Source organism: Ochotona curzoniae, unplaced genomic scaffold, assembly GCF_017591425.1.
Source record: "Ochotona curzoniae isolate NIBS_2020 unplaced genomic scaffold, NIBS_Ocur_1.0 scaffold_1037, whole genome shotgun sequence".
Classification (NCBI taxonomy): domain Eukaryota; kingdom Metazoa; phylum Chordata; class Mammalia; order Lagomorpha; family Ochotonidae; genus Ochotona; species Ochotona curzoniae.
Window position 1 is genome coordinate 21,592,164 of NW_024467083.1, and position 23,969 is coordinate 21,616,132.

The window sequence follows — 23,969 nt, forward strand, 5'->3', positions numbered from 1 at the left end:
TTCTATAGCACGTGTACTGTTTTAGTCCCCAGCAGCAATGGGAGAGAGTCCCGTCGCTCCATGCCCTTGACCACACTTATTTTCTGTGCATAGGGCCCGTTTGTTTGCTACTCTAGTCATGTGATATGTGACACGGTGTGTCTCACTAGACTTTTGCTTTGCATCTTCGTAAAGGCTGAACACTTGGAACCTCATTTAAATGCTTATTAAGCATCTGCATCTACTCTTTGTGGAAATGAAATTCCTTTGCTCATTTATAACTCTGTACTTATTAAATTATTTAATTGTAAGACTTACATATGCAGAATTCTAGACTTTTTCCAGATGTAGTAGGCTCCAAAAAGGTCATGGAAAATATTGTCTGTGAAAAAAACTATTCACAGCTTTCAGAATTTGGGGCATTAAAATAAAACTAACCCTTACTTCCATTTTTCCACAAACTTTTTTTTTTAAAGATTTATTTATCTGTTTGAGAGACACAGTTAGAGGGAGGAAGAGGTGGAGAGAGAAAGGTCCTTATCTGTTGGTTTACTCTCCACATTTGCACAACAGTCAGGGCTGGCTCAGACCAAAGCCAGGAGCCAAGAACTTCTGGGTCTGCCGCATGGGTGAGAGACCTAAGGACCTGGGCCATCTTCTGCTGCTTTCCCAGTCACATCATCAGCAGGGAGCTAGATCACAAGCATGCCAGCCAGTTCTCGAACTGGCACTCATATGGGATGTTGATGCTGCAGGTGGTAGCTTAGCCTACTGTACCACAGTGCTAGCCTCTGCACAATCTTTGAAGTGCCTTCTTCTGTTTATATTTTCTGTTCTGTAGTTGTCCTTCTACTCTTGATGTTATCCTTCAATGCATAAAAGTTATAATGCTCATGAAATTAATTATATATATTTGTCTTGGTGTCATAATATCATATGCTTTAAATATTTACCTAAATTGTAAAGTGAATATAGTTGATTGCTTTTAACCATGTGATAATTTTCTATAATGTGTACCATTAGTTGTCTACTTCAGCATATTACACAGTCCTGGTGTGTGTGTGTGTGTGTAACTACCTTGTAACTTAGTATAGACATTAATGGAAGTGAGCTTGCGTGATCCAGGAGTACAAGGGTATACTTGGACTCAGGACTCTGTAACTACTGCATCCATCTGTCCTCCCACCCACGGAACACTGAGGATTCCTGCACCTTCACCTCCTGGCCCGTAGTGGCATTATCAGCTTTCAGATTTGCTAGTCTAAGCAGCGAGGACATCATCTCATTGTTACTTTATCTTTCTGGTTATCCATGAATTTGAGCATCTCTTCCTGTGCTTGAGTTTTTTCCCCCCCTGTAGATAGATGTTCATACTCTTCATTTATCTTCCTTGTGGGATTTCTGTTTTTTTTCTCATCATTAATGCTAAGTGCTTTATTAATTATACAGGCATTAGTTCAATTTCATTTTATAAGGTACAACTATGTTTTCCTACCATCTGTATGTTAATTTTGACAATGGTACTCTTCATTACGCAGAAATTCCTGACTCAGATGTAATCACATTATTCGATTATTGCCTTAGAACCTGAGCTTTTGAGATTAAGTCTTTTTGTATCCCACAATCAGATTCCTCTGTTGTATCATCTTCTTATAGATGTACAAGGTTTTGTTAAATTCTTTAATTCATCTGTGTAACCCTGTAAATAGTTCCAGGAGAGATACTCTGTGTAAACATCCTTCTGTGTGTGAGTTTCCAGGTGTTTGTTCTTGGGCTGATGAGATACATTTTTATTTATTGTTTTGTAATCTGTGTGTTTGTGGTATTTATTTGTCTACCAGAGAAAATACCTGTCTCTTCCTCTCCCCTTCTGAATCAATTCCTGAATCAAATATCCATGGAAGACTTCCATATAAAAATTTACAGCAAATTATTAAGCCATTCGAAAAACTCCAGTTTTATTGGAATGTATTGAATATGTATATAGTTAGATATAGATTAATCCTGGTAGAATGGAAATCTGTAAATATTAATTCATAGCACCTAAGAGCATTGCAGGACTCTGCTTACTCTAAAATGTTCTCAGGTTCGTATTTACTCTTGGTGAAGATAACACATCATGTTTGTTGCTGTAGTTTAACTGGATTTGTATTTATCCTCCGCTAATACATTTTCTCTCAAGTACTCACAGAGGCTCACTGAAGGAGGGATGCATTGATCGCATTGCTTTATTGTTCGAAGATATTTCAGATAAACCAAGAGAATATAGCCTTGTTGGATGTCATAGGATAGATATTTAACTTTGCAAAGTAGAACCACTTACAGCACAGAAGTTAAGTGTAGCAGCCATGTAGTTGGCTTGCAGTGGAAAGGAAAAGAATGCCCCTGTTGGGAAGTTTTCCTTTGCCAAGGTATAGACAACAGCAAAAGCATATAACAAAAAAGGCAGGCACCAGTGTGTAGTGCGTTTGGCTGGAGTGGCATGTCTCGCCCTTGGAAAGGCAGAGGACACTGATCCAGTTAGTTACGCGGTCCTGCCTTGGTGCTGCACACCCGTTACTCTAACCAGCTAGTAAACAGAAAAGCCCAAAAGTGAGCCACACGCCGTCTGGTGCATCTGCTAGTCGTCCTGTTCGTGGGTATAACCTTCTTACCAGTGTCCGTCCTCGGAATGCAGCCGTGAGTTTACAGCGAGGAGAAAAGGCTTCAATTCTAACGAGCTCTCAAGTTTAGAAATAAAATTGGCATACCAGCCAGGTCACAGGTCTCCTGGGAATTTCCAGCAGGTACAGAAGTGTTAAGATCAATGAGCCTTGGGTCCTGTAAGCAAGAAGTTCCCAGGCTGGCAGAAGAGACAGGTGCTCAGCCAGCTCTGACATCCTGTGGCAAATGCTATGGAAATGGGGAGATCACCGTGTGCTGAAGGAACTAGGTAGGATTTCACAGAGGAGCCGACATTTTGAACAGAAAGTGAGTGGGCAGGCAACAGTGCCCAGGGGGTTTTAAGCAAGGTTTCGGGCTGTGTTAGCACTGGAACCCATCCCTGCCTATGGTTTCAGCATCCCATCTGAGCGCCAGTTCTAGTCCTTGCTGCCCTCCTTCTGACTCAGCGCCCTGCTGATGTACCTGGGAGAGCTGCCCACAGAGGAGACCTGGCTGGAGTTCCAGGCTCCTTGCTTCAGCCTAGCTTAGCCATGACTGTTGGAGTCATTTGAGGAGCAAACCAGCAGATGGGAGATCTCTTCCCCCTCCCTTCCTGCCTGCTTTCTACAACTCTGCCTTTCAAATAGATTAATTAATTAATTAATTATTTAAAAATAAATTTTAAAACTCAGATTTTTTTTTTGGATTTATTTGTTTTTATTAGAAAGTCAGATATACAGAGGGGAGGAGAGAGACAGAGAGGAAGATCTTCTGTCCACTGATTCGCTCCCCAAGCAGCCACAACAGCCAGAGCTTAGCTGATCTGAAACCAGAAGCTTCTTCCAGGTCTCCCATACAGGTGCAGGATCCCAAGGCTTTGGGCCTTCCCCTGCTGCTTTCCAGGCCACAAGCAGAAAGCTGGGTGGGAAGCAGGGCTGCTGGGATATGAACCAGCACCCACATGGGATCCTGGTAGTTGCAAGGCAAGGACTTTAGCCACTAGGCTACTTGCCAGGCCCAAAATTCAGATTTGTAAAAATGGAGCACACAGAACCCACAGCAAGTCAGTCCTGAGGTCAGGCCTGGACCTGTTCTTCCGTCCTACATCAGAGCACATGACCTTTGTCACCCCTTCTCTCTGATAGCCTAAAGAGTGTCTGTCAAAGTTTGACCATTTTGAGTAAGAGTGATGAACTTTAGAACCTCATCTTCCTGCTGGGCCCCATGACTTAGCCTTGCAGCAGTGCTGTGCTGCAGGAACCAGCAGGGAAGGAGACAGAAACGTTACTTCTTTCACCTGTGTTTGTGTGCCTGAAAGCCAGAAACAGTAGAATCAGCAAACATTTGTCAGCACAGGGTAATTCTGTGGTGTTCACTGTCAGCCCAAGTAACGTGCAGGAGCCTCGTGGAAACAGGTGTGCCAGTGTGTGTGGTCTGCCGGCCGGCCTGTGTCCCTGCTGCATTCCTGCCACCTGTTACCTAGGATGGATGCCCCATCATGACGAGCGAGCCTGGAGTGTGCCTGGAGACTGCAGAGCAGGCCACAAGGTGGTTCCTGGAGTTGGGTGCTACATCAATAGGAGGATTGAGTTCATTGCTGGTTTCTGTGATGTATGGATGAGCAAAAACAAAAGTGAAAGTGGGATGTAAGAGTATGACTTTGATTCCCCTGAAATACAGCCATTAATGCCAGAAGCCAAGGGGAGCAAGGCGTGAATGCTCCAATTCCAGACAGCTGATAGCAATGCTTCACCCTGAGGTCAACGAAGGCCTATTCGTAACTGTCTCTCACTGTCAGTCTCTTGGTCCCACATTGTTAGGAATCACTTCTTACTTCTGCTGTTATCTTATTTGAACAGAACATCACGGTCCGCCATCAGGAACCAACTCAGCCCGGCAGAGCCCTGCGCTGCAGCACAGGCCTGTGGGGCAGTCCCAGGCCAGCCACACCCTTGGCGACAGGTGAGCTTGCTCTCTGGTTCCCTTCTTGCGTCGGCTGTTCTCCCAAATTATCTTATCTCACCACGTTCCCTGTTCCTGTGACCATGTGCAAGAGCGGCTGTGGAGGTCAGAGTGAGCATACTGGCACGTTCCACCTGCAGCAACTCCCCACCCCCTTCCCTGTGGTGCCTTCATCCCGGGCTCGCAGTCCTCAGCCCCTTCCCAGGCCCAGTGCAGTTATCCTGTGGGGCCAGTCCCACAAGGGCTGGAAGGAAGTGACTGCAGGCAATGCTTCCACTGCACTCATTTGTCATGGTTATGGTGAGGAAACTCCAGCTCCACATGGCGTATTGTCTCAGATTTCCAAAGTAGAGCAGACCTCCTTCTCGCTTCTTCTTTTCAGAATATTAGCTGTACAGCAAGCACTGCATTTGCTGGAATCCAGCATCTGCATGGTCCCCGGTGCTCCAGGAAAGCTGTTTTTCACTGTGACCACTTCAGCCTCCCTGCCCGTGGTACAGTTTTCCTTGATAGGAACTGCACTGAGACATTCCCAAGCCAGGGCTTTTAGCAGGGTGCAAGCTAGGCAGGAGGCGGTGAGCAGACTCCCCCCAGCGGCCCTGCTTCCGGACACAGTGCACCTTTGCTGGCCTGTCGGGGAACAATGACAAGGCTCAGCTTTTCAAAGAAAAGAAATTGATCGGCCTTGACTTCTAGACTGCTCTTCACTTCTCTCCTCTGAGAGTGACTTGATTTCTCTCTTGTAGAAGTCTCCTAGAAGGTGAGATGGGGAGAGATGCCTCCACGCCCTACAGGCAGTCCTGGAGTGACCCCAAGCACCTGGGCCAGCCTGACACCGGCGCCATTTCAGTGGTGGGCAGCCGGCACAACCAGGTGAGCCGACGCCCCCAAATGCAGCTGATCTGGGGGTTGCTCTGGTGTGGATATGGATGCAGGGTTTCTACAAATCAGTTCAGGAATATGTTGCCAACCTTAGTTCTTGTCAACCTACTGTATAACTGGCATTCAGTTATCTTCCATGAAGGAATGTGAAGTAAAAACAAAAACAGCTTACTCTTAAAATAGGAGAAATGTGAGCCCTTAGTTAAGTCCTTAAAAGTAATTGGTGCTTTAACTAAACAAAGTAGGATTGGTTTGTCTTCAGGAAAATATGAAACTGCTTAAAGGAAGCACCTTCTAAATGTTTGATTCCTACCTGTGCCAAAACACATCGACCAATGAGAAGACATGTCAATCTTCAGAGTAGTTAGGTCCATTTACGAAAAGTAAATAGGCTTCCCACAAAAGCTAACCTTCCTCGCAGTACGACATGTGTCAGCCCTTGAGGATTGTTCTTCCCCGTGTGTCTGCAGAGCCTTGGCTGTTACCCGGTGGAGCTGGAGAGAGGGCCCCGGGGCTTCGGATTCAGCCTGCGCGGCGGGAAGGAGTACAACATGGGGCTGTTCATCCTTCGCCTTGCTGAGGACGGGCCTGCCATCAAAGACGGCCGCGTTCATGTGAGTGGGCTGCTGGCCACGACCACTGCTTCTCAGCTAAAAATAACATTTATGGGGAAGGCGGAAGGAAACTTCCAGAACCTTAAGAAACAGGTTTATCCGGTACTAAAACCTAAAAGCCCAATACTTGGCACTTGTTTATTTTTTGTTTAATTTTTGCCTGTTTATTTATACTTTAAAGGAAGAAAGATTTTCTGCTTGCTGGCTCACTCCCCAACTGCCCCCAGCTGCCAGAACTGAGCTAGGCTGAGGCCAGGATGTGGGTCTCCCACATGGCGGGGCGGGGACCCAAATGTCAGCGCTGTCACCTGCTGCCTCCCGGGGTGTGCGTTAGCAGGAAGCTGGATCTGAAGGGAAGGAGGCGAGACTTGACTCCGCACCCAGTGTGGGCTGTGGGCCTCATCCTGACCGCATGCCACACCTTGCCGTGTTTCTTTTTCGACCTCCTGATGATTGCATGTTTTCACTCGGTGTGCTATTTTATATTGCAGTATACTGACCCTGATCAGTAGAGAATATCATTTCTTGCACAGTCAACACTGGCAGGCAAATGAATCAACTGGTAAAATACTTCCCGGGGATAGAGCAAGATCCTCAGTTTCTTCCAAGAAACAAAAGGCCCATATATCTATATTTTTTTCTCTTATTATCTGTAGAGGTAAGCAGAGGTTAAAAAGTGACTCTCCCAACCTTCTTTATTATTTGAAAGACTACAAATTGTGGTCTTTCAACTCCAAAACATTGTAGCTTTGAATAGGGTGTTGCAGACCAAATTGTTTCTAGGTCTGCAAAGAAAAGACACTTTTCTCCTCCAGATGTTAATCAGAGGATTCCCTAGGAAGGTATTGTGGCACCACGGGTTAAGCCGCCACTTCTGAGCATGTCCATCCCATGCAGAGTAGCTGGTGTCAAGTCACACCTCCACTTCCAGTCCAGCTTCCTGTTCATTTGTACCTGGGAAGACAGACAAGGATGGCCCGGGTACTTGGTCTGACAGGTGGAGGGACTGGTGGCAGGATGCTGTTAATGAAGAACTGCTGGATGTAGCCTCAGTTCACTCTCGTAGAGATAGTTCAGGAGCCAGTGTTGTTGGCATTGCACATAGAGCTGCTGTTTGACGCCAGCATCCCATATGGGCACTAATTTGAGCCCTGGCTGCTCCACTTGCAATCCAGCTCTCTGCTCTTGGCCCGGGAAAACGGCAAAAGATGGCCCAAAGCCTTGGGACCCTGCACCCAAATGGGAGACTCACAAACTCCTGGCTTCGGCTCAGCTCCAGCAGATGGGGCCATTTGGGGAGTGAACCAGCAGGTGGAGTATCTTCCTCTCTGTCTCTCCTCTCTGTAATTCTTACTTTCCAGTAAAAATAAATAAATCTTTAAAAGAAAGAAAAAGAAAATATTAACTTAGAGAAGAAAAGGAATTGAGAGGATGTGCACATTTAGTTTTGGTTTGGTCCTTAAGTCTGAGTGGCATGGGGCGTCCTGAGACAGGGAGTGAGAACAGCATTGGACAGAAATAGGCAGGGCTGTCTTCGAGGCAGCCTGTTGTCACTTGAATCTCACAGAAGCCCTGCAAGTGGCACTGTCCCCATCTACAGATTTAAAACTGAGGCCCGGGGTCTGCATCCCTTGCTGCAGGCCCAGCCCCTCAGCGCTCCCAGGGCCCTGCTGTGAGCTCCTCTAAGCTCAGCCACGGGCTCTGCACAGCGTCACACCTGGACACGGCTCCACTGGGACTCGATGGTGTGTGTAGTTTCTTCACAGGTTCCCTGATGATGTAAGCCTGCACAGAGGCACCGTGGGGCATCTTAGTGAGAAAGTCCAGGGGCATTGTTGTTCTCTAGTAGTTCTAACTACTTTTCTTTTTCTTCTATTTTATTTCTTTCCCCCCTCTTTCATCTCTCTCTGCTTTACTTCCTTCCTTCCTTTGTTCCCCACAATTTTATTTTTAAATAACAACTAAACTTGAACCTTTATTTTTTTCTGTATATCCAAAGTTGTTCCCCGTTTTAGTACATTTTCCACATGACACCGCAGGGTTCTTGCGCTTGCCTTTCCCAGCAGCCTTGAGGGCTTCAGCTTGTTTGCTTTCCTGTCTGCGGCCCGAACACCCTGGCCTTCCACCAACGCAGTCTTTATAAACAAAAATGACACCTGGTGGCAAATCTATCCCATTACAAGCTTTATTTACAGTTTATTCTACTGAAGTAAAGTGCACAGATTTAGAGAGTTAATCCCTCCCCCCAAAATAACTAGAAATAACTAGATTGAAATTCATTAGAAATAAACCCAAGGCAGGCCCCAGGTATTACCTTCTTTGACGTTCACTAAGCTGTCAGCAGGACTGTACCTCATGCTGATTTCGCCTCTGTATTTCTTCATAACAGCTCTCCCTCCACTTACCCAGGAAAACCAAGGTGTTGGTTTTTGTTTCACACGTGTATTCTGAATAATTTTTAATTAATGCTTTTTTCCATCCTGTTTTTATGATCTTTAAAAAAATAATAATGGACAACCAGATACCGGGTGACTTATAAATAAGTGAGGGCCGCCGAGACAGCTTGACTCTGCAGTGCTGACTCGTGCAGGCGGCGTGCTGAGGGACCCGGCACACAGTAGCCCCAGGCCAGTCGTTCACAGATGGGTGAGGGAGGACAGAGACTGTCACCCCCACAAAGCCCATCCCCAGTGCCATGACTCCAGGGATTAAATTTTCAACACATACATTCCGGGGATAAACATTCCAATCTTAAGAATATTGAATCCGTCTTCTGATTATGTATCTAACATTTCTCCAAGAGTGGGACTTTTTTTTTCTGTATGACCATATACAGCATTATTTTCTATTTCACAGCTTACTACTTAAAACTCTGTGTTCTGAAGAATAAGTTGTAAGAGCACACTTTAAAGTAACTTGAAAACTAACATTTACTTGCACATGGTATACAATGCTGTTTCACCTCATTAAATCCTTCTCAGAACCCCAGAGGTTGGCATAAAAATCCTCCTTTATTAAACGAGGAAAATGAGACCACACAGCTAGCAAGGAGAGCCAGAGGGGCCCCGGATCCTGTGCCTGCCCAGCCCTACTGGCCCCTGGACTGGCACGGTTTGCTTTCCGGGTGGCTGACGCTGACCTCTGAGGAGTAATTAGTGAGTCCCCAGCACAGCTACTTAGATCATTTCAGTAAGCCCTTGGAGTAATTTAGAATATTCTGCTGGGGATTTTATCAGTGTTCTGCAATTTAGTTCTGTTCTGAAGCTCACAGTCTTCTGCTGGCCTGTCTTCTAAAAATAGATTTTAAATCACTACCACCATTATTTTAAATCATGTCATTTGCAGAAGTTACATTTGACTTTTCCATATCTGTCCTACCAGCAGCCTTTGTAGTGAAGTAGGAACAGTGTTGAGGTGTCCTACTCTGACTCCAGGTAAATGATTGTATTGGCTTTAAGTGTTGGTTATTCTGTTCTCTAAGCCTGCTTGTTTTTAGGATTTTCATCTGTAAATATGCTATTTATCCAATGCTGCATACCCGTAAGGACACAGTGGCAGTGTCAAGGGATGAGCAATTCTCCCAGCAAAGACTTCGAAGATGAGGGAACATCTACCCAAATTTTAGAGAAGAGATTAGAGGTTCAGCTTTAGTTTGAAAGTACCCTTCCTGTGTGACACTAGATTTTCTGCCTTGGTCTACACCCACAGTGCTGTGATGCACTTAAACCACAAAATGTTACACTTGTACCTGTTGCTAAAGCACTGTACTGCTGGGATAACGGAGGGAAAGGAGGAAGGGGGAATAGAAGGGATGGGGGAATCCCCATGCCTACAAAACTGTTTCATGGAAAACAAGAATAAAAATTTAAAAACGCTTAATAAAAGACTCCTGATACAGAGACGGCTCTGTGGGAGCGTCTGGATTGGTAGGAATGTCAGTTCTAAACCTCGCGTTTCCCTCCCTGCTCAGCTTCTGGTGGAAAGTGTAGAATTTGGTTCTTAATTTGAAGGTGTCCTTGTCCTGACTTACTAGCCATACTAACAGCCATGTGGGATTTTTAGAGAGTAAGTAAAACCAGACGTTGTCGCTTCCTGTTGCTGTCATCTGTGCACTCATCAGCTCTCACACAATAGCACTGTGACCAGGTTAAATATCTGAGATCAGTCATTTAGCAAGTCCGCGTGACTCTAGGGGTGACAGCATCAGAACTGGAGAATGCCTAGCCTCATGTTTCCCTGGAAATGTCCCTGTCCAGGTTGGTGACCAGATTGTTGAAATCAACGGGGAGCCCACCCAAGGCATCACACATACTCGAGCGATTGAGCTGATTCAGGCCGGGGGAAACAAGGTTCTGCTGCTGCTGAGGCCGGGGACTGGCCTGATTCCTGACCACGGTGAGTAAAGCCATCCGCTGACGAGCTGTGCGTCGGGGCGGGCAGCACAAAGAGAAGGAATGTCTGCTTGGAGGCTAGGTTGTTTCTTAACTAGCTAATTCAGAGGTGATCAACCAGACGGTTAGAAATGAGTTGCATAACCCAGTGTGCAAGTGAATTCAAGCAGGGCTAGGTTGGGGGGAACATATTTTAAATTGCTTGCATCAGAAAACACATGGTTGCTTTTGCAGAGAAATGTACCTGTAGCACAGGAGGGCATGCCAGGCGGTGATGTAAATCCCGCGCAGGGCACTGTAAGACTCCTTCAGACACCCAGCTCTCCCTCCTTGACTGATTACACCTCACCCTGCCTGTCACTTCTCCCCGTGCAGTAAGATCCGTCTGTCTCAGTGGGCAGCGTAAGAACTTGGGGCTCACCAGTCACTGTCAGGAACATGTTGCTATAGTCCAACCTCAAGACAGAATTGGGCCCGAGACCATATCTGCACTACCATACTAATCTCAAGCTTCCTTGGTTTCATCGTATAATTTTGAAATATCACAGGATCTGAAAAAAATCACTTGTTTTTTACTGAGTCCGCTATTCCAGAAAGAAAGGCAGCTGGCAGCCCCTGCAGCCCCTTCCCGCCCCGGCCTGTGAATCTCTGGCCAACTGTGTCATCTGCCACCGTGTGCTTAGGCAACATACAGTCCCTGTGACATCTTTGCTAACTGCGCTGAAAATTTTTTTTTCACCTAGTCCTAGGCTTTTTCTCTTCCTCCTTCAGGTCTGGCTCCTTCCGGTCTGTGCTCCTACGTGAAACCTGAGCAGCATTAAGGCTTTCAGGGCTTTTCTTGGTCTTTCCTTAAACAGACTTGGTAAATTTGCATGTCTTGTAAATCACTTCCTTCTTTTGTTTTCTTTTTAATTAAAAATGGTGCTGTTAAATAATTTCTATCTTCTGCACTTTTCAGTCTCCTTTTGACATTAAATTGGACAGTTTACTACAAGAAAATGATTTGCAAATGCCCATATGTCTCATTCTGGCTACCACGGTTTGGTCTCCTTTATTAATTAGCCATTTTGTTGTATCAGTAAGATAATGACTGAATTAATAAGCACATGGACCAGGTAGTTGGGTCCAGTCTTGTTTTTATTTCTTATAAGTTCATTATTGGGCCATACTAGTAATTTACAATTCCTATATTATCCTGCTAATTATACATAACTGGAAATGAATTGTGCTCATGTAAACAAGCCGCCCTTCCGGTGTGAGCAGATGTGTGTGCACGGCTGTGTCCACAGGGGCTGTGAGCACACAGGGCTGTACACGCCCCGCGGGAGCTGCACGCCCACAGCTGCACGCACGATAGCCGCTCCAGTTGAAGATGTACTGTGCTGATGTACAACTCTACAGTGTAATGCTCTATTCAAATCACTTTTGCAGGCGATTGGGGTATTAATAATCCTTCATCTTCAAACGTGATTTATGACGAGCAGTCACCATATCCCCCATCTGCACACCCTGCTTCCGTATTTGAAGAGTCTCCTGTGCCGGTAACTGAAGACCGTTTGAGAGCACAAACAGGTCAAAAGGCCGAAGGATTAAAGGACAGTGTGCCTGAAACAAAAAGCACTTTAAGTGACACTCACTCTGAGCTAAAGCACCAATCCACTCTCCAGAAAAATGTGAAGAAGAGAGATCTACCCAACAGTCATGGGCACGGGGACAAGAAACAGCTATTAAAAGTAGAAGATGGTGTTACACGGAGAGGGAGATCTGCTAGTCCCAAAAAGTCGGTCAGTCCACATTCCAAGGAACATTTGGGAAAGATTCCCAGCACTCTAAAAAATGACCCCAAAAGAAGACCCAGAGAACGATCCCCGAGTCCCAGGCAAGGGGAGAGTAACAGCTCCCTGCCCAGAAGCAGGGCGGGCCCTGGACTGGATCCCTGCGGAAGCGGCCGAGGCCGGCCTGGCAGCCCGAGGGAAGGAGGCAAGGAACTGGCAAAGGCAGGAGCTGAGCGGTTAGAGGGCAAGGGCGGACAAATCGGGCGCCAGGCCGGCACCCACCCCGAGCAGATGCCCACGGGCAAAGAAAAGTCAGGGGTCGTCAGGAAGGAGGCGGCGACGCAGGGGAAGCACAGAGCAAGGTCTCCAGAGAAGAAGGACAAGCGGAGGGAGGAGAAGTCCATGCCATCCAAAAAGACCATGCCCGCCACTGGCAGAGCCGCCGCTGCAAGGGAGAGAGGGCAAGGAAGCCGAGAGACAAGTTCTCGCCAAGCAGAACTGGCAGAGAGCGCACAGGTGTCAGAAGGGCAGCCACGGCAGGAGCCTGGGGAGAGGGGCGGGTTCCCCGGAGACCAGGCTCACCAGGGGCAGGAAGCAGAGGCAGCCGACAGGAGGGCCAGGCCTGCAATAACTCCAGGGTCCCCAGCTAAACGGCCACCAATAACTCCAGGGCCCTGGAAGGTGCCACGCGGAAACCAAGTCGCCAGTGCTGGTGACTTTCAGACTGAGAGGCGGGTGTGACCCTCAGTAGCAAACCAGTTGGACTCTTTCCTTACTAGAAAGCATTTCCCCCAAAACATTTCTTCCTTCCAGTTCAGAAACAACAAATACATTTGGAGCATCAAACTACCTGGGCTGCATGGAGGGCCTCTGGGGTTGCGGCAAACTGTCCTACCCTTGCACTCAGGAAGCAGCAGCCATGCTCCCAGCTCACCTGCAGGAGGAGCTGAACAACTTGCAGTGACAGGAGCAGTGTGCTCACCACACTCTACGTGGGCCGAGTTGTCTACTATAGCGTGTCAGTCCGATTCCTCGTGCAGACACTCCCACGGTAATGCACAAGTGAAGTTTGCCTTGGAAGTTGTTCTCAATAGCATGTTGCATGTTTACAGAGAGAAATACTTGGGTCTTTGCAGAAAAGATTTATCAATTCACCATTAAATAAAGATGGCAGTTGCTCTTCCATCAGCTACCGATGTCCCAGTTTAAAAATTAAACTCCAGATTTCACTACTATAAATATATAGAGTCAAACGCTGACCCTCCCACATGGCTTGCATCACTGGCTGTATCCCTTACAACTCAGCGTTCCGACTGGGAAAGCACCTGGAAGCCCTGAGCTGAGCTCCTGCCGTGTGATGCGGCCCGACACAGTTCCCTCAGGTCACCTCTGTGTGTAGCAGTTTCATCACGAGGCCACAAAGAAGCACACGGAAAGACTGCTTCATTGCTCTTCGAACAAAAGCTCCCACCTGTGTATTGCGGAGGTGTTTGTTGTATCCACACCTAAAGTCATTAGTCTGCAAACATATCTGGAGAATCAGATATTGTAGAGAGCGTGCTAGGGGCTTAGTCCTAAAGCCTGTCTCCCCGTCCTTATTTATAAATGAGGGGTTATACCTGTGCTTAGCTTGTACCAAGTTGCAGAGTTCTTTTTCACGTGGGAAGTCAGAGGAAGTTTGAAACTCCAGTAAAATAGTCCGGGCCTTGCAGTCCCCTGAAGCAGCATCCAGTAGCATCTATAAAGACATGTTCTCTGAAGAAAATGATGTTGCGGAATATTTGAGCGCACTCGTCCATCACCCAGGCTCATCCTGTGAAACACACTGCCAGGCCCCTCACTCCAAGGGCCTGCCCCAGAGTGAGCCGCGTGAAATTCCCTTCTCATCTGGAACTGCACTTCCCCACCTGCCACCTGAATAGAGCAAAGCTAGGAGGCTTGGTAACTGCTGAGAATCTAGTACCACAGAAATGATTTCTTTTCCCTGTAGTTCACAATTAGTGATAAAAATCCTATTTTTATCATTAACTGTGACATAACTTTGATGTCATATGTTGTCAGTCTGATGTGGCTCTCCCTAAGTAACCTGTCACTGTACCAATCATATACTAATGGAGCAATGTGGCCTTGGAATGCTGAGCAAGCTATGGATGTACTGGTTGTAAATGTTTATATATTGTACAGTCCCTTTATATATACACTGAGGTTCTGATTAGAGAAAGATCTGTAAATCGCTCGTTATTTTTTATATAGACATTAAAAAAAAGAGAAAAAGCAAAAAAATAAGTTCTGTCCACTTGGCGTATTGTTGCAGTCTGTGTGTGGAGCCAGTTCCGGGGCGGTGCAGAGCAGGCCCTCCAGGGCGCAGGCAGGACCCCCGCCCCCAGGGCCGCCTGCAGCTGGAAAGCTGCAAACTGATTTGCGCCAGAGAGCATCACGCTTGTTTTCACTGTAAACATTTCATTTTGCATAAACATTTTGTTTCTAAGAAGCCCTCTCTCTCACACTGCTGGCTGGTAGGACCACAGTGCGTCAGGGTCACTTTATCACATGATCACAGGATTTGATTGCAGCACATCATGGCAATTCACGTGATTTTAACGGATCACATAACATTTATACTTAGTTTTGGCTAATGTTTACTTCAAAACCATGAGGAGCTGGTGCTCATCAGGGTAAGTGAATTCCTACTTGCCAGTTGCCCGGGCTCCTACTGAAGCCAGGCCCCACAACCAGGCCCCACAGCGGACCTTACAGCAATGTGTACAAAACATGGCAGCACAATCGTTGTTGTTGTTGTTGTTGTGGGCATGTTTTCTTCTTGGTCACAACAGGCAGGGAACTGGAGGATGCTTCTCATTGTCTTAGCAGCAAGATTAGAAAGCTAGGCTGTGTAATCCTGTCTCCCAGGAGCCAATCAGCTGCTTTCACAGTTAATTCCTATGTGAGATTTCTTAGCCTTAGAAACACAATTAGTTTTATATTGCTCCATGAGAATATCTTACAGCAAGATGTCCTTTTAAACATGTAGACAAATTAATTTTCTGTTTAATCTAAAGAGGGTTGGGTTGTAAGAGAGCACGGGGTGGTTTCAAATCAGCCCAACCCTCGAATGGCTGTGTGGACAGAGCACACGCCGTGCCCGGTCTGGTTGGCTGAGGTGGGTGGCCTGCACTGCGGGTCCCTGCCGAGGCATGCTTCACTGATGCAAACTACATTTTTAAAACAGCAACAGACTGACTGACTCAGGCAGCTGCTTTCTGGTTGTGCTTTTAGAAGAGTTAACCAGTGTAATGACCAATCCTAACCTGAGCTGCAGTTTAACAACGCAAAGACTTGTGTGCAGGATACTATATTTAAATCAGACCTGCTCAAGATATTCAGACTTGCTGTTTTCAGTGTTGCCATTCAAGTAGCCTTAAGAGGGGGCCAGTATTGTGGTGTAACAGTTTAAGCATTCTTTATCGATGCCAGTTCAAGTCCCAGCTGCTCCCCTTCTGAGCAAATGTGCCTGGAAAACCCCTGCACCCATGTGGGAGATCTGGACGAAGCTCCTGGCTCCTGGCTTCAGATCAGCCCAGCTCTGGCCATTGCAGCCATGTAGGGAGTAAATCAGTAGATAGAAGATCGCTCTCTATATAAGCCTGCTTTCAAAATAGATTGTAAGAAAGGAATATGAATGAAGAACAGTTGCAATTTTATCTAATAGAAAACTCTGAATCTTCCTAATACATGAAGAATGAAAACAGTATAGAGCTTTAACCAAAATCTGGATTTTGCAGTTATGTGGGCATGTGCCTGTTTTATGATATTTGCATGAAAGTCGGTAAGAACCACGAGCAGACCAAGGTGGTGGAAACATTCACTCTCAGAGTAAATCATAAAACTCAGAGAAAATGGATGGGCCATCCATGAGGAGTGGGTCGTGGCTGTCTGGGTGAGAGGCAGCATGGGACAGTGGTGTCACCCCAGATGACTTGCCGGGTCCCTAGGCTCTGCTGTGCAAGGGAGAACCCAAGCCACACCAGGCAGTCTTGCAGAACTGGGGAGGCAAATGAGAATCTGGAGAAGCCAGGAAGCAGAGAACTTGGGGACCACAGTCTGTCCAGCTATGGTGAAGCCCCCAGGAGGTGCGGAGCATCCCGGTCAGGTCTCCAGCTGAGGAATGACAATCACCGGCACATGAGGAAATATCCAAGATGAGGGAAAATCAAAACAAAACAAAACAAAAAAATTAAGCAGGAAAATTCCTGAAGTCTACAGCAAGCGGGGAGTGGTTCACCTTCCACAGCCAAAGGGAAAAAAACCTTGTGGAGCGGTCAGGTGCCCCTAAAACTGCTCTGGCCCATTGACAAAAGCTTCAAAATCAGCAAACTGTTTGCAGGGAGCTTGCCTGCCTTCTCGACCAAAGCTAAAGAATATGTAAAAGACCATGAAAATAGGGGATGGCCTTTTGGCAAAGTGGGTAAAGCCACCATTTGTGATGGGCACCACATGGTGGAGCCAGCTGCTCCACTTCCGTTTAAGCTGCCAGCTGAGGGCCTGGAGAGCAGGTGAGTGCTTGGACCCTGGCACCCATGTCAGAGACCGGGGAAGTGCTGGACTCCACAGTGCCTGCTGCAGCCAACTGCGTAGTGAACCAGTAGGTGAAATATTTCTTTTTCTGTAACTCTTACAGGTAAGTCTTACATTAAAAAAAATTTAAGGTCACAGGATAATATAAAAGATAACACATAACACTACAAAATTCATATCCAATTTAAAAATTGTAAAAGCTCAGGAAAATTAAAACAAAAGAAGCCTCTCAGGAAAATGACAAAGTGAGAAAATTCAATCATGAAACAACACACAGAGCTGTTCTAAGGTACTTATTTTCTGTTCCTATTATAAATACTGTGTTCAACAAACTGTAGAAAATAATAAGCATATTAAGACATAACATATAAGAACAAAAATTTTTAGAAATGAACAATACATTGGGGCCCGGCACTGTGGCCTAGTGGCTAATGTCCTCACCTTAAACACGTCAGGATCCCATATGAACGCCAGTTCTGATCACGGCAGCCCTACTTCCCATCCAGCTCTGCCTGTGTCCCAGGTTTTTGTAACAGAAAGTTGGCGAGCACTATCTCCCACCTGCTCCTGGGACTCGACTTCACGCGGATATAGGTGGTCTCCAGTCCCCTGTAAGCCAGTGATGGCGCATACATTTTTTCCTGTCTTTTAATTTTGGCTAGGTTCTGTACCATGCCTTCAGGTTAACTGAACTATTTTTTTGCATTAATTGTCTGTTAATCTCATCCAATGAATTTTTTTTAAGATTTATTTATTTTTATTAGAAAGTCAGATACACAGAGAGGAGGAGAGAGGAAGATTTTCTGTCCTATGGTTCACTCCCCAAGTGGCCACAATGGAAGGTGCTGCGCGGATCCGAAGCCAGGAGCCAGGAACTTCCTGCAGGTCTCCCACACAGGTGCAGGGTCCCAAGGATTTGAGTCGTACCCTGACGCTGACCCTAACCCGACATACTATGGATTGAACACACAGAGCCATGTCCACACCATGTGGACACAGAGCCGATACTGCCCTCAAGACTCCTATAAAAAATTGCTTCAAAGCTCCTTTGAAGTTGCAATACTGCAGCAAAACCACAAGTAAACAACTACCTGTTGACCTGGCATTTAAAATATAGACTGAAAGGCCAACAGGCATTGTTGTTACAACAACCTGGGAATGAAGGAAGGGAGCTGATTTAGACTCATGATTTTGGAGGATTAGGGTCCAAGAACAGCATGCCCTTCTGGTTAGGCCAGCAGGTAATGCTGTAGCGTGGCAGTGGGGAGGGGACAGGGAAGTCCTGGGAGGCCACATGGCGAGGCTGGAAGCAAGAGAACTGCTGGGCTCACCAAGGCTCAAACAGCCAACCCTCCCTGAGCAGTACTTTCTCAGTACGACACCCCAGGGCCTAAAGACCTCTCACTCGGCCTGCCTCTTAGATACCATTATTAGATCAAGCTTCTGCCCTGTCAGCACCACTAGCTTGTGACACTGAAGACAAAACACATTAGTTTTGGGGCTCAAGTATTATTCAAGCAATATTGAGTATAGCAAAATTATTTTAAAAACTAGCCAAGGGCCTGGCCTGATGGCCTAGTGGCTAAAGTCCTTGCCTTGCAAGCACCAGGATCCCATATGGGTGCTGGTTTGTGTCCCGGCAGCTTTACTTCCCATCCAGCTCCCTGCTTATGGTCTGAGAAACAGTAAAGGACAGCACAAAGCCTTGGGACCCTGAACCCACATGGGAGACCCAGAAGAAGCTCCTGGCTCCTGGCTTCGGATTGGCTCAGTTCCAGCCATTGGGCCACTCGGGGAGTGAACCAACAGACAAAAAATCTCTTTCTCTCTGTAAAATCCACCTTTCCAATAAAAATAAATAGACCCTTTTTAAAAACTAGCCAAAATCTTTTCAAATTTTATGTGAAAATGTAAAATTACATATAAAACAGTGTATAAAGAAGAAGCCCTGGAGAAAACTACTAGTGTATATCATAATTACAAAAATTCAATGGTAAAAGAATTCTAAAAGCAGTCAGGGTTTAGGGAACAGGCAAAAAATATATATATACACATAATACTTATGGAAGAACAAAGATAAAATTAACAGCAGGCGTCTTACCAGAAACACAGGATCCAGGTGGTGTGGCACGGTGGCCTAGCCCATTGCTTGGGACTCCACATTCCACAGCAGAATGCCTGGTTTGAGTCCCAAGTACGCTGCATTTGCAAGGCAGCAGGTCATGGCCCAAGCACTTGGATTCCTGCCATCCCAGCGACCATCCAGATGGAGTTCCTAGCTCCAGCCTGGCCCAGCCTGTGTGTTGCAGGAATAGGGCGAGTAAATCAGTTGCTGGAAGATACATCGGTCTCTTACTTTCTGTCACTATGCCTTTCAAATAACAAATCTTTAAAAAGAAAAAGAAATGAAATGTCCAGGAGGCAGTGAAATAACCATACTCTAAACCTAGAATTTTATACCCGCAAGAAATCTTTCAAATGTAAATATTCAAAAAATCATTCTCAACAGACTGAACGTATACATCATCCTAAAAGAATTTTGGATTTTTATCTTCAAAGTATTAGTTAGGTTACCAATAGATTTTTTTTTAAGTGATAAGACTTAAAATGTCTCTCAGAAAAGACATTTTTGTGAGGAATGGAGCGGGCATAGTGGATCAGAGAGCCACGCTAAGAGCAGAAGAGAAAGTCGCTCAGAAAACAAAGGATGTTGGCCTCGGTGAGGGGAGAGGTGGCGGTCACAGAGAACAGTGGACGGAGCAGAGCCAGAGGGCAGGCCTCGCCGACGGCCTGGGAGGCACAGGGAGGAAGGCACAGCCGCGGCCCACGCCCAGCTCTCCCGCAGGATCCGCTGCACTTCCATGCAATTTCACCGACATGAATAACAACTTACACCATCAAAGTATGAACTCACACCTGCAAGTATGAACTCACATATTAAAACCGGGGAATTCATTCCACAAATAAAAAGAAAACAGCACTTTTTTGTAGGAGAAAAAGAATCAAGCATCAGCTTTGTTATCTGATACCTGCATGGAGCTCCATCTTAGATTTCCGACGCTTGCCATTCCTTCTGGAACACAGTAAAAGCGTGATTTCCATGAGCCACCTGGAGACATGCTGAACTCTCCCCATAGGAGCTTTTTCTAAAGGTCAATCAATAAAACGGAGTTTACCAGTGCCATGGCACGATAACCTAAGCCACCACATGAGGCATCAGCATTCCATATGAATGCCAGTTAGTGTCCACACTGCTCCACTTCCCTTCCAGCTCCCTGCTTGTGTCCTGGGAAAGGAGTGGAGGATGGCTGAAGCCCTTGAGCCCCTGTACCCACATGGGAGACCCTGAAGAAGCTCCTGGCTCCTAGCTTCAAACTGACTCAGTTCTGGCTGTATGGAATACCTCTCTGTGTCATTCCTCTGTTGTAACTCTGCCTCTCAAATAAAAACTAGTCTTAAAAAAAAAAGGGTCAAACTCAACAAAGCATTTAGAACAGCTGCACAGTTTTGGTAACCGACTTCTAGTTCGGCAGCCTTGCTTCCTATGCTGGTGACTTCACCGGCAGCTCTCAGTGAGGCTTTTGGGGGAAGACTGTAGTTCAACATGGATTTGCTAAGTCTTGATGCCCTGTGCTCAACACCTCTCATGAAAATCGCAAGTAACAGCCCTGTTGGGTGGCTGCTGTCCATCCCTGAAATGGTGACAAGCTGAAGCAGAGAGGCTTAGGTGTCCCCGATTATGATGCCACCGAACAGCATAGCCCCGGGGCTGAGCCCAGAAGCCCTGACCTCAGTCCCTGGGCCCTGCAGCAACCCTCCGACATTTCCTGTGTGTAGGACAGGGGGCCTAACACACTGAGGTTTTGAATGAATATATGCTTTAGGTGAAATAAATTCCTAATTTCTGCTTAAAAATTTGCAAAATCTTATAATTAAAACATTGTTTCAGTCTGCCTCAAAGACTTTTCGAAGCAAGTAACTTCACGAAAACGAGTACTGGAGTTTTCTTTAAGATAGGCTCATGCGTGGCCGTCTGTGTGACGGGACACTGATGAAGAACCCGCATCAAGAAGGGCCTGCTTCAACGACTACAGACACTGAGAGCCTGAAACTGGACAACGGGCCGGACACATCCAGGCGCACAGCAGACACATGACGCGCCAGGCATGCGACCCAGCAGCACGCCGGGGTGCGTGCCAGCACAGCTCAGCAGCGGGCCCACAGCTGCTCCTCCTGCTGAAGGAAGTGGCACCACATAGTACCACCACCAAGTGATCCTTGTTAGGATTGAACAAATCACAAAGTAAGTAAAATTTCAGGTTGACAAAGTCAGTTTAAAAGGCGATTTTTTTTTTCCAACAAAAGCCTAGAAATCAAAATTTCTCAGTAAAGTTCTTTTATTTGGGGTTCAACCTAAAATAGCTTATCCAGTCTGTCTTTGATAGAGTAACAAACTCAACGACTCCACAGATTGTAATAGAAAAGTACTGGATTTGCTTGTCTCCTGCTTGGGGCAATCTGCCCTAGATACCCAGAAGACTATTTCCAGGAAATGCACCGTCAGAACACTGCAGAGCTCAGAATACAGTCCCTGACTTCAACGTCTGTTCTTGTGCCATCACAACAGTCTCTTGTCTCCTGACTGTTCACACCACTGCAGAAGCCACAGCAGTGCAGGCGTTGCAGCATGCACACCTGGCTGGAGAAGGACTCGCTCCTCTGAACCCACAATTCCTCTGGCCTGGCAGAGCTGAGGCACGGCACCTGTGTTCCTCTTGCTGGCATCCTTCATGGCAAGCACTGGGATGAGCCTGGGGAGGCAGTCCAGCCATATGATGCAGTGGCTTTATGATTTAATTTTCCATAGCTAAGGAAAGAAAGTAAATTAGCTTTCAGACAAATGTGGGCTTCATAGGGACATTTTCATGACTGAAACAAGAACCCTTAAGCAGGAAAAAAAAAACCAAGGCAACTCTGCAAATAGCAACTACAAAACATCAAACAAAACAAAAACATCTGAGAGCAAAAGTGACACCCTGGCCATTATGTCCACGGCAGGCACAGGCCACTGCCACCACTGCGCCTGTCACTGGCCCGCAGGCTCATGGGAGCCTGGGGGATTGCACCAGTGGAGGCTCACACCAAGGCTGTGGGAGCAAGCCTGGAGATTTCTTTCCCCCAACCCCCACATCCCCACTGCCTTGGATCAAGCATGTGGTGTCCCGGTGGATCAGGCTTGGGAGACTTTGAATGGGCTTGGAACTTGAGTGATGGGGTAAGGTCCCAGGCCAGTACACATGCCAGGAGCTTGAGATCCTAGTGGGCATGCAGAGTTCCGGGCCAGCACAGCACCCCACCGGAAGATGGCTTCGGAAGACTGGGTTGGGGAATCCATGTGCACCCAGGTGCAGAGACTATGGATCACCGAGGGAAGGAAGTAAGAGGATGCACAGGAACAAGCTCCACTGTTGCAGGTGAGGAATGACTTCTAAGGGACTTCCATCAACAAGGCCATTGTACTTGCAGGTAAGCAAGGGGCTGAGTCCTAGCGGTTTGGAAGAGAGAAACTGGAAGACCTTTCTGGGTCAGACTAACGCACCAGGCCACGTGGGAAACCTGAGCTGGGCTAGTTAACATCAATCATCACTGACAACCACTCACTGGCACACACTAAAGCTAGGGTTAGGGGCCTACCTTGCAGGGTTAGATCAAAGTACCCACCAGTGAGAGTTGAAACGGGATAGGTAATGTTAGGCTGGGCCATGACATTAAACAGCACATGAGAGAACCAGGTCTGGGGGAAGACTCTGTGAGGAATATGTGGACCCACCCCTGTTCATTTCTGCTGGTTTGCTTAAGAGCTGGGGGTAGTTACAACTGAGCTAGGCATGGCCATGAACCCAATGACTATGGGTCCTGGGGCTGGGAAGAGGTTGGGCTGGTCTAGGTTGCAGCACCGACGGGCACACACAAGAATAGGTTATAAGACAGGCCAGGCAACAACATTTACCAGCTCATACAAAGGCCAGGACAGAGGGGGCAGACCATGCCAGGAAAAGGCCACTAGGCACATGTAAGATCTGGGTCTGGGAGTGGCTTTGTGGGGAAACTTGGGAAACTTCTGGTAGACCATAGCTCCTGCTGGTGAACATGTAATTCAGACTTCGGTGCTGGATAGATCAGGCAAGGTAACTCTACCCATTGGTAAGAGTGTGGGTTGGTTCTGGAGGTTTGCAGACGGGAAGGGCCACCAAATCTTTGCTCACTGGCATGTGCAGAAGCCAGGCTGAAGTGCAGGTCACGCTGAGCTAGGCTATCACATCTACTGGTTTGCATGAGCCAGGGATGGGAGCAGACTGGACAGGATTAGGCTGTAGCACCCACTAGCGAGAGTTGGGACTACGGGTGGGCCAGGATGCAGCATCCAATGGCAAAAGCCAAGACAGGGAATGGGCTATGCCAAGCTGGGTCAGAGCAACACTGGCATGTGCCAGAACCTGTGGCTAGGAATAGACCTGATTAGGGAATGCGAGAGCTGGAGTTGGGGCGGCGATCTGGACTGGACATGACTGCAGTGTCCCTCGGCATGGGTATGGACAGGGTCTGGGTTGTGCCAGACTGGACTAGATTCCAGCACCTACTGAGAGCCAGGGTGGGTACAGGACAGGCTGGGCAAGGTGTTGACACCCACTGAACCACACAAGAGCTGTGTCTGGGTATGGATCAGGTGTGGCTGGGCTGTAACACCCAACAGTAATAACCAGAATGGGTGTGGGCCAATTCGGAAAGACCACTGTTCCTGCCAGGACAGGAGATGGACTAAATCAGTCTGGACCAAAGACCCATTGGTGGGAGTAAGATCTGCCACTAGGAGGAGACCTGATATAGGAGCTTGGGGAACTTCTCTGTCAGGACTGCAAGTGAGGTCAAGAATCAAGGCTGGGATTAGCCCAGACCAAGCCAGGTTACAGTACCCACCAGCATACGTGTGGGTAAGGTCTAGGGGCAGGCCAGGCTGGCTAGTTCATAACGCCCACTGGCAAATATGAGACCAGGATAGGGTGTAGGACAGGCCAAGTTGGGCTGCAACACAGCCAGTTCACGTTGAAGCTAGGATTGGAGGCCGTCTAAACTGAGCTAGCCCACTG

General features: G+C 47.1%; 2 protein-coding genes across 3 annotated transcripts in view; one reads left to right on the top strand and one right to left on the bottom strand.

The window, feature by feature from the left end:
• The window catches only part of MAGI3 (membrane associated guanylate kinase, WW and PDZ domain containing 3), a 202,002-nt gene extending 188,711 nt beyond the window's left edge, over window positions 1-13,291 (top strand). The window contains exons 17-21 of one of the 2 annotated variants that reach the window (XM_040998530.1): window positions 4,482-4,584; window positions 5,331-5,457; window positions 5,937-6,080; window positions 10,337-10,475; window positions 11,243-11,413. In XM_040998530.1, the coding sequence (XP_040854464.1) occupies window positions 4,482-4,584; window positions 5,331-5,457; window positions 5,937-6,080; window positions 10,337-10,475; window positions 11,243-11,292 (563 nt within the window). In that variant the 3' untranslated portion in view covers window positions 11,293-11,413. Of the gene's footprint in view, window positions 1-4,481; window positions 4,585-5,330; window positions 5,458-5,936; window positions 6,081-10,336; window positions 10,476-11,242; window positions 11,414-11,902 lie in introns of those variants that run through there. The other variant, XM_040998529.1, reaches the window with a different exon arrangement.
• Window positions 13,292-21,200: 7,909 nt separating this feature from the next.
• PHTF1 (putative homeodomain transcription factor 1) overlaps window positions 21,201-23,969 on the bottom strand; it is a 45,846-nt gene continuing 43,077 nt past the window's right edge. The window contains exon 18 of the mRNA XM_040998960.1: window positions 21,201-21,688. Within this exon, the coding sequence (XP_040854894.1) occupies window positions 21,668-21,688 (21 nt within the window). The 3' untranslated portion in view covers window positions 21,201-21,667. The remainder of the gene's footprint in view (window positions 21,689-23,969) is intronic.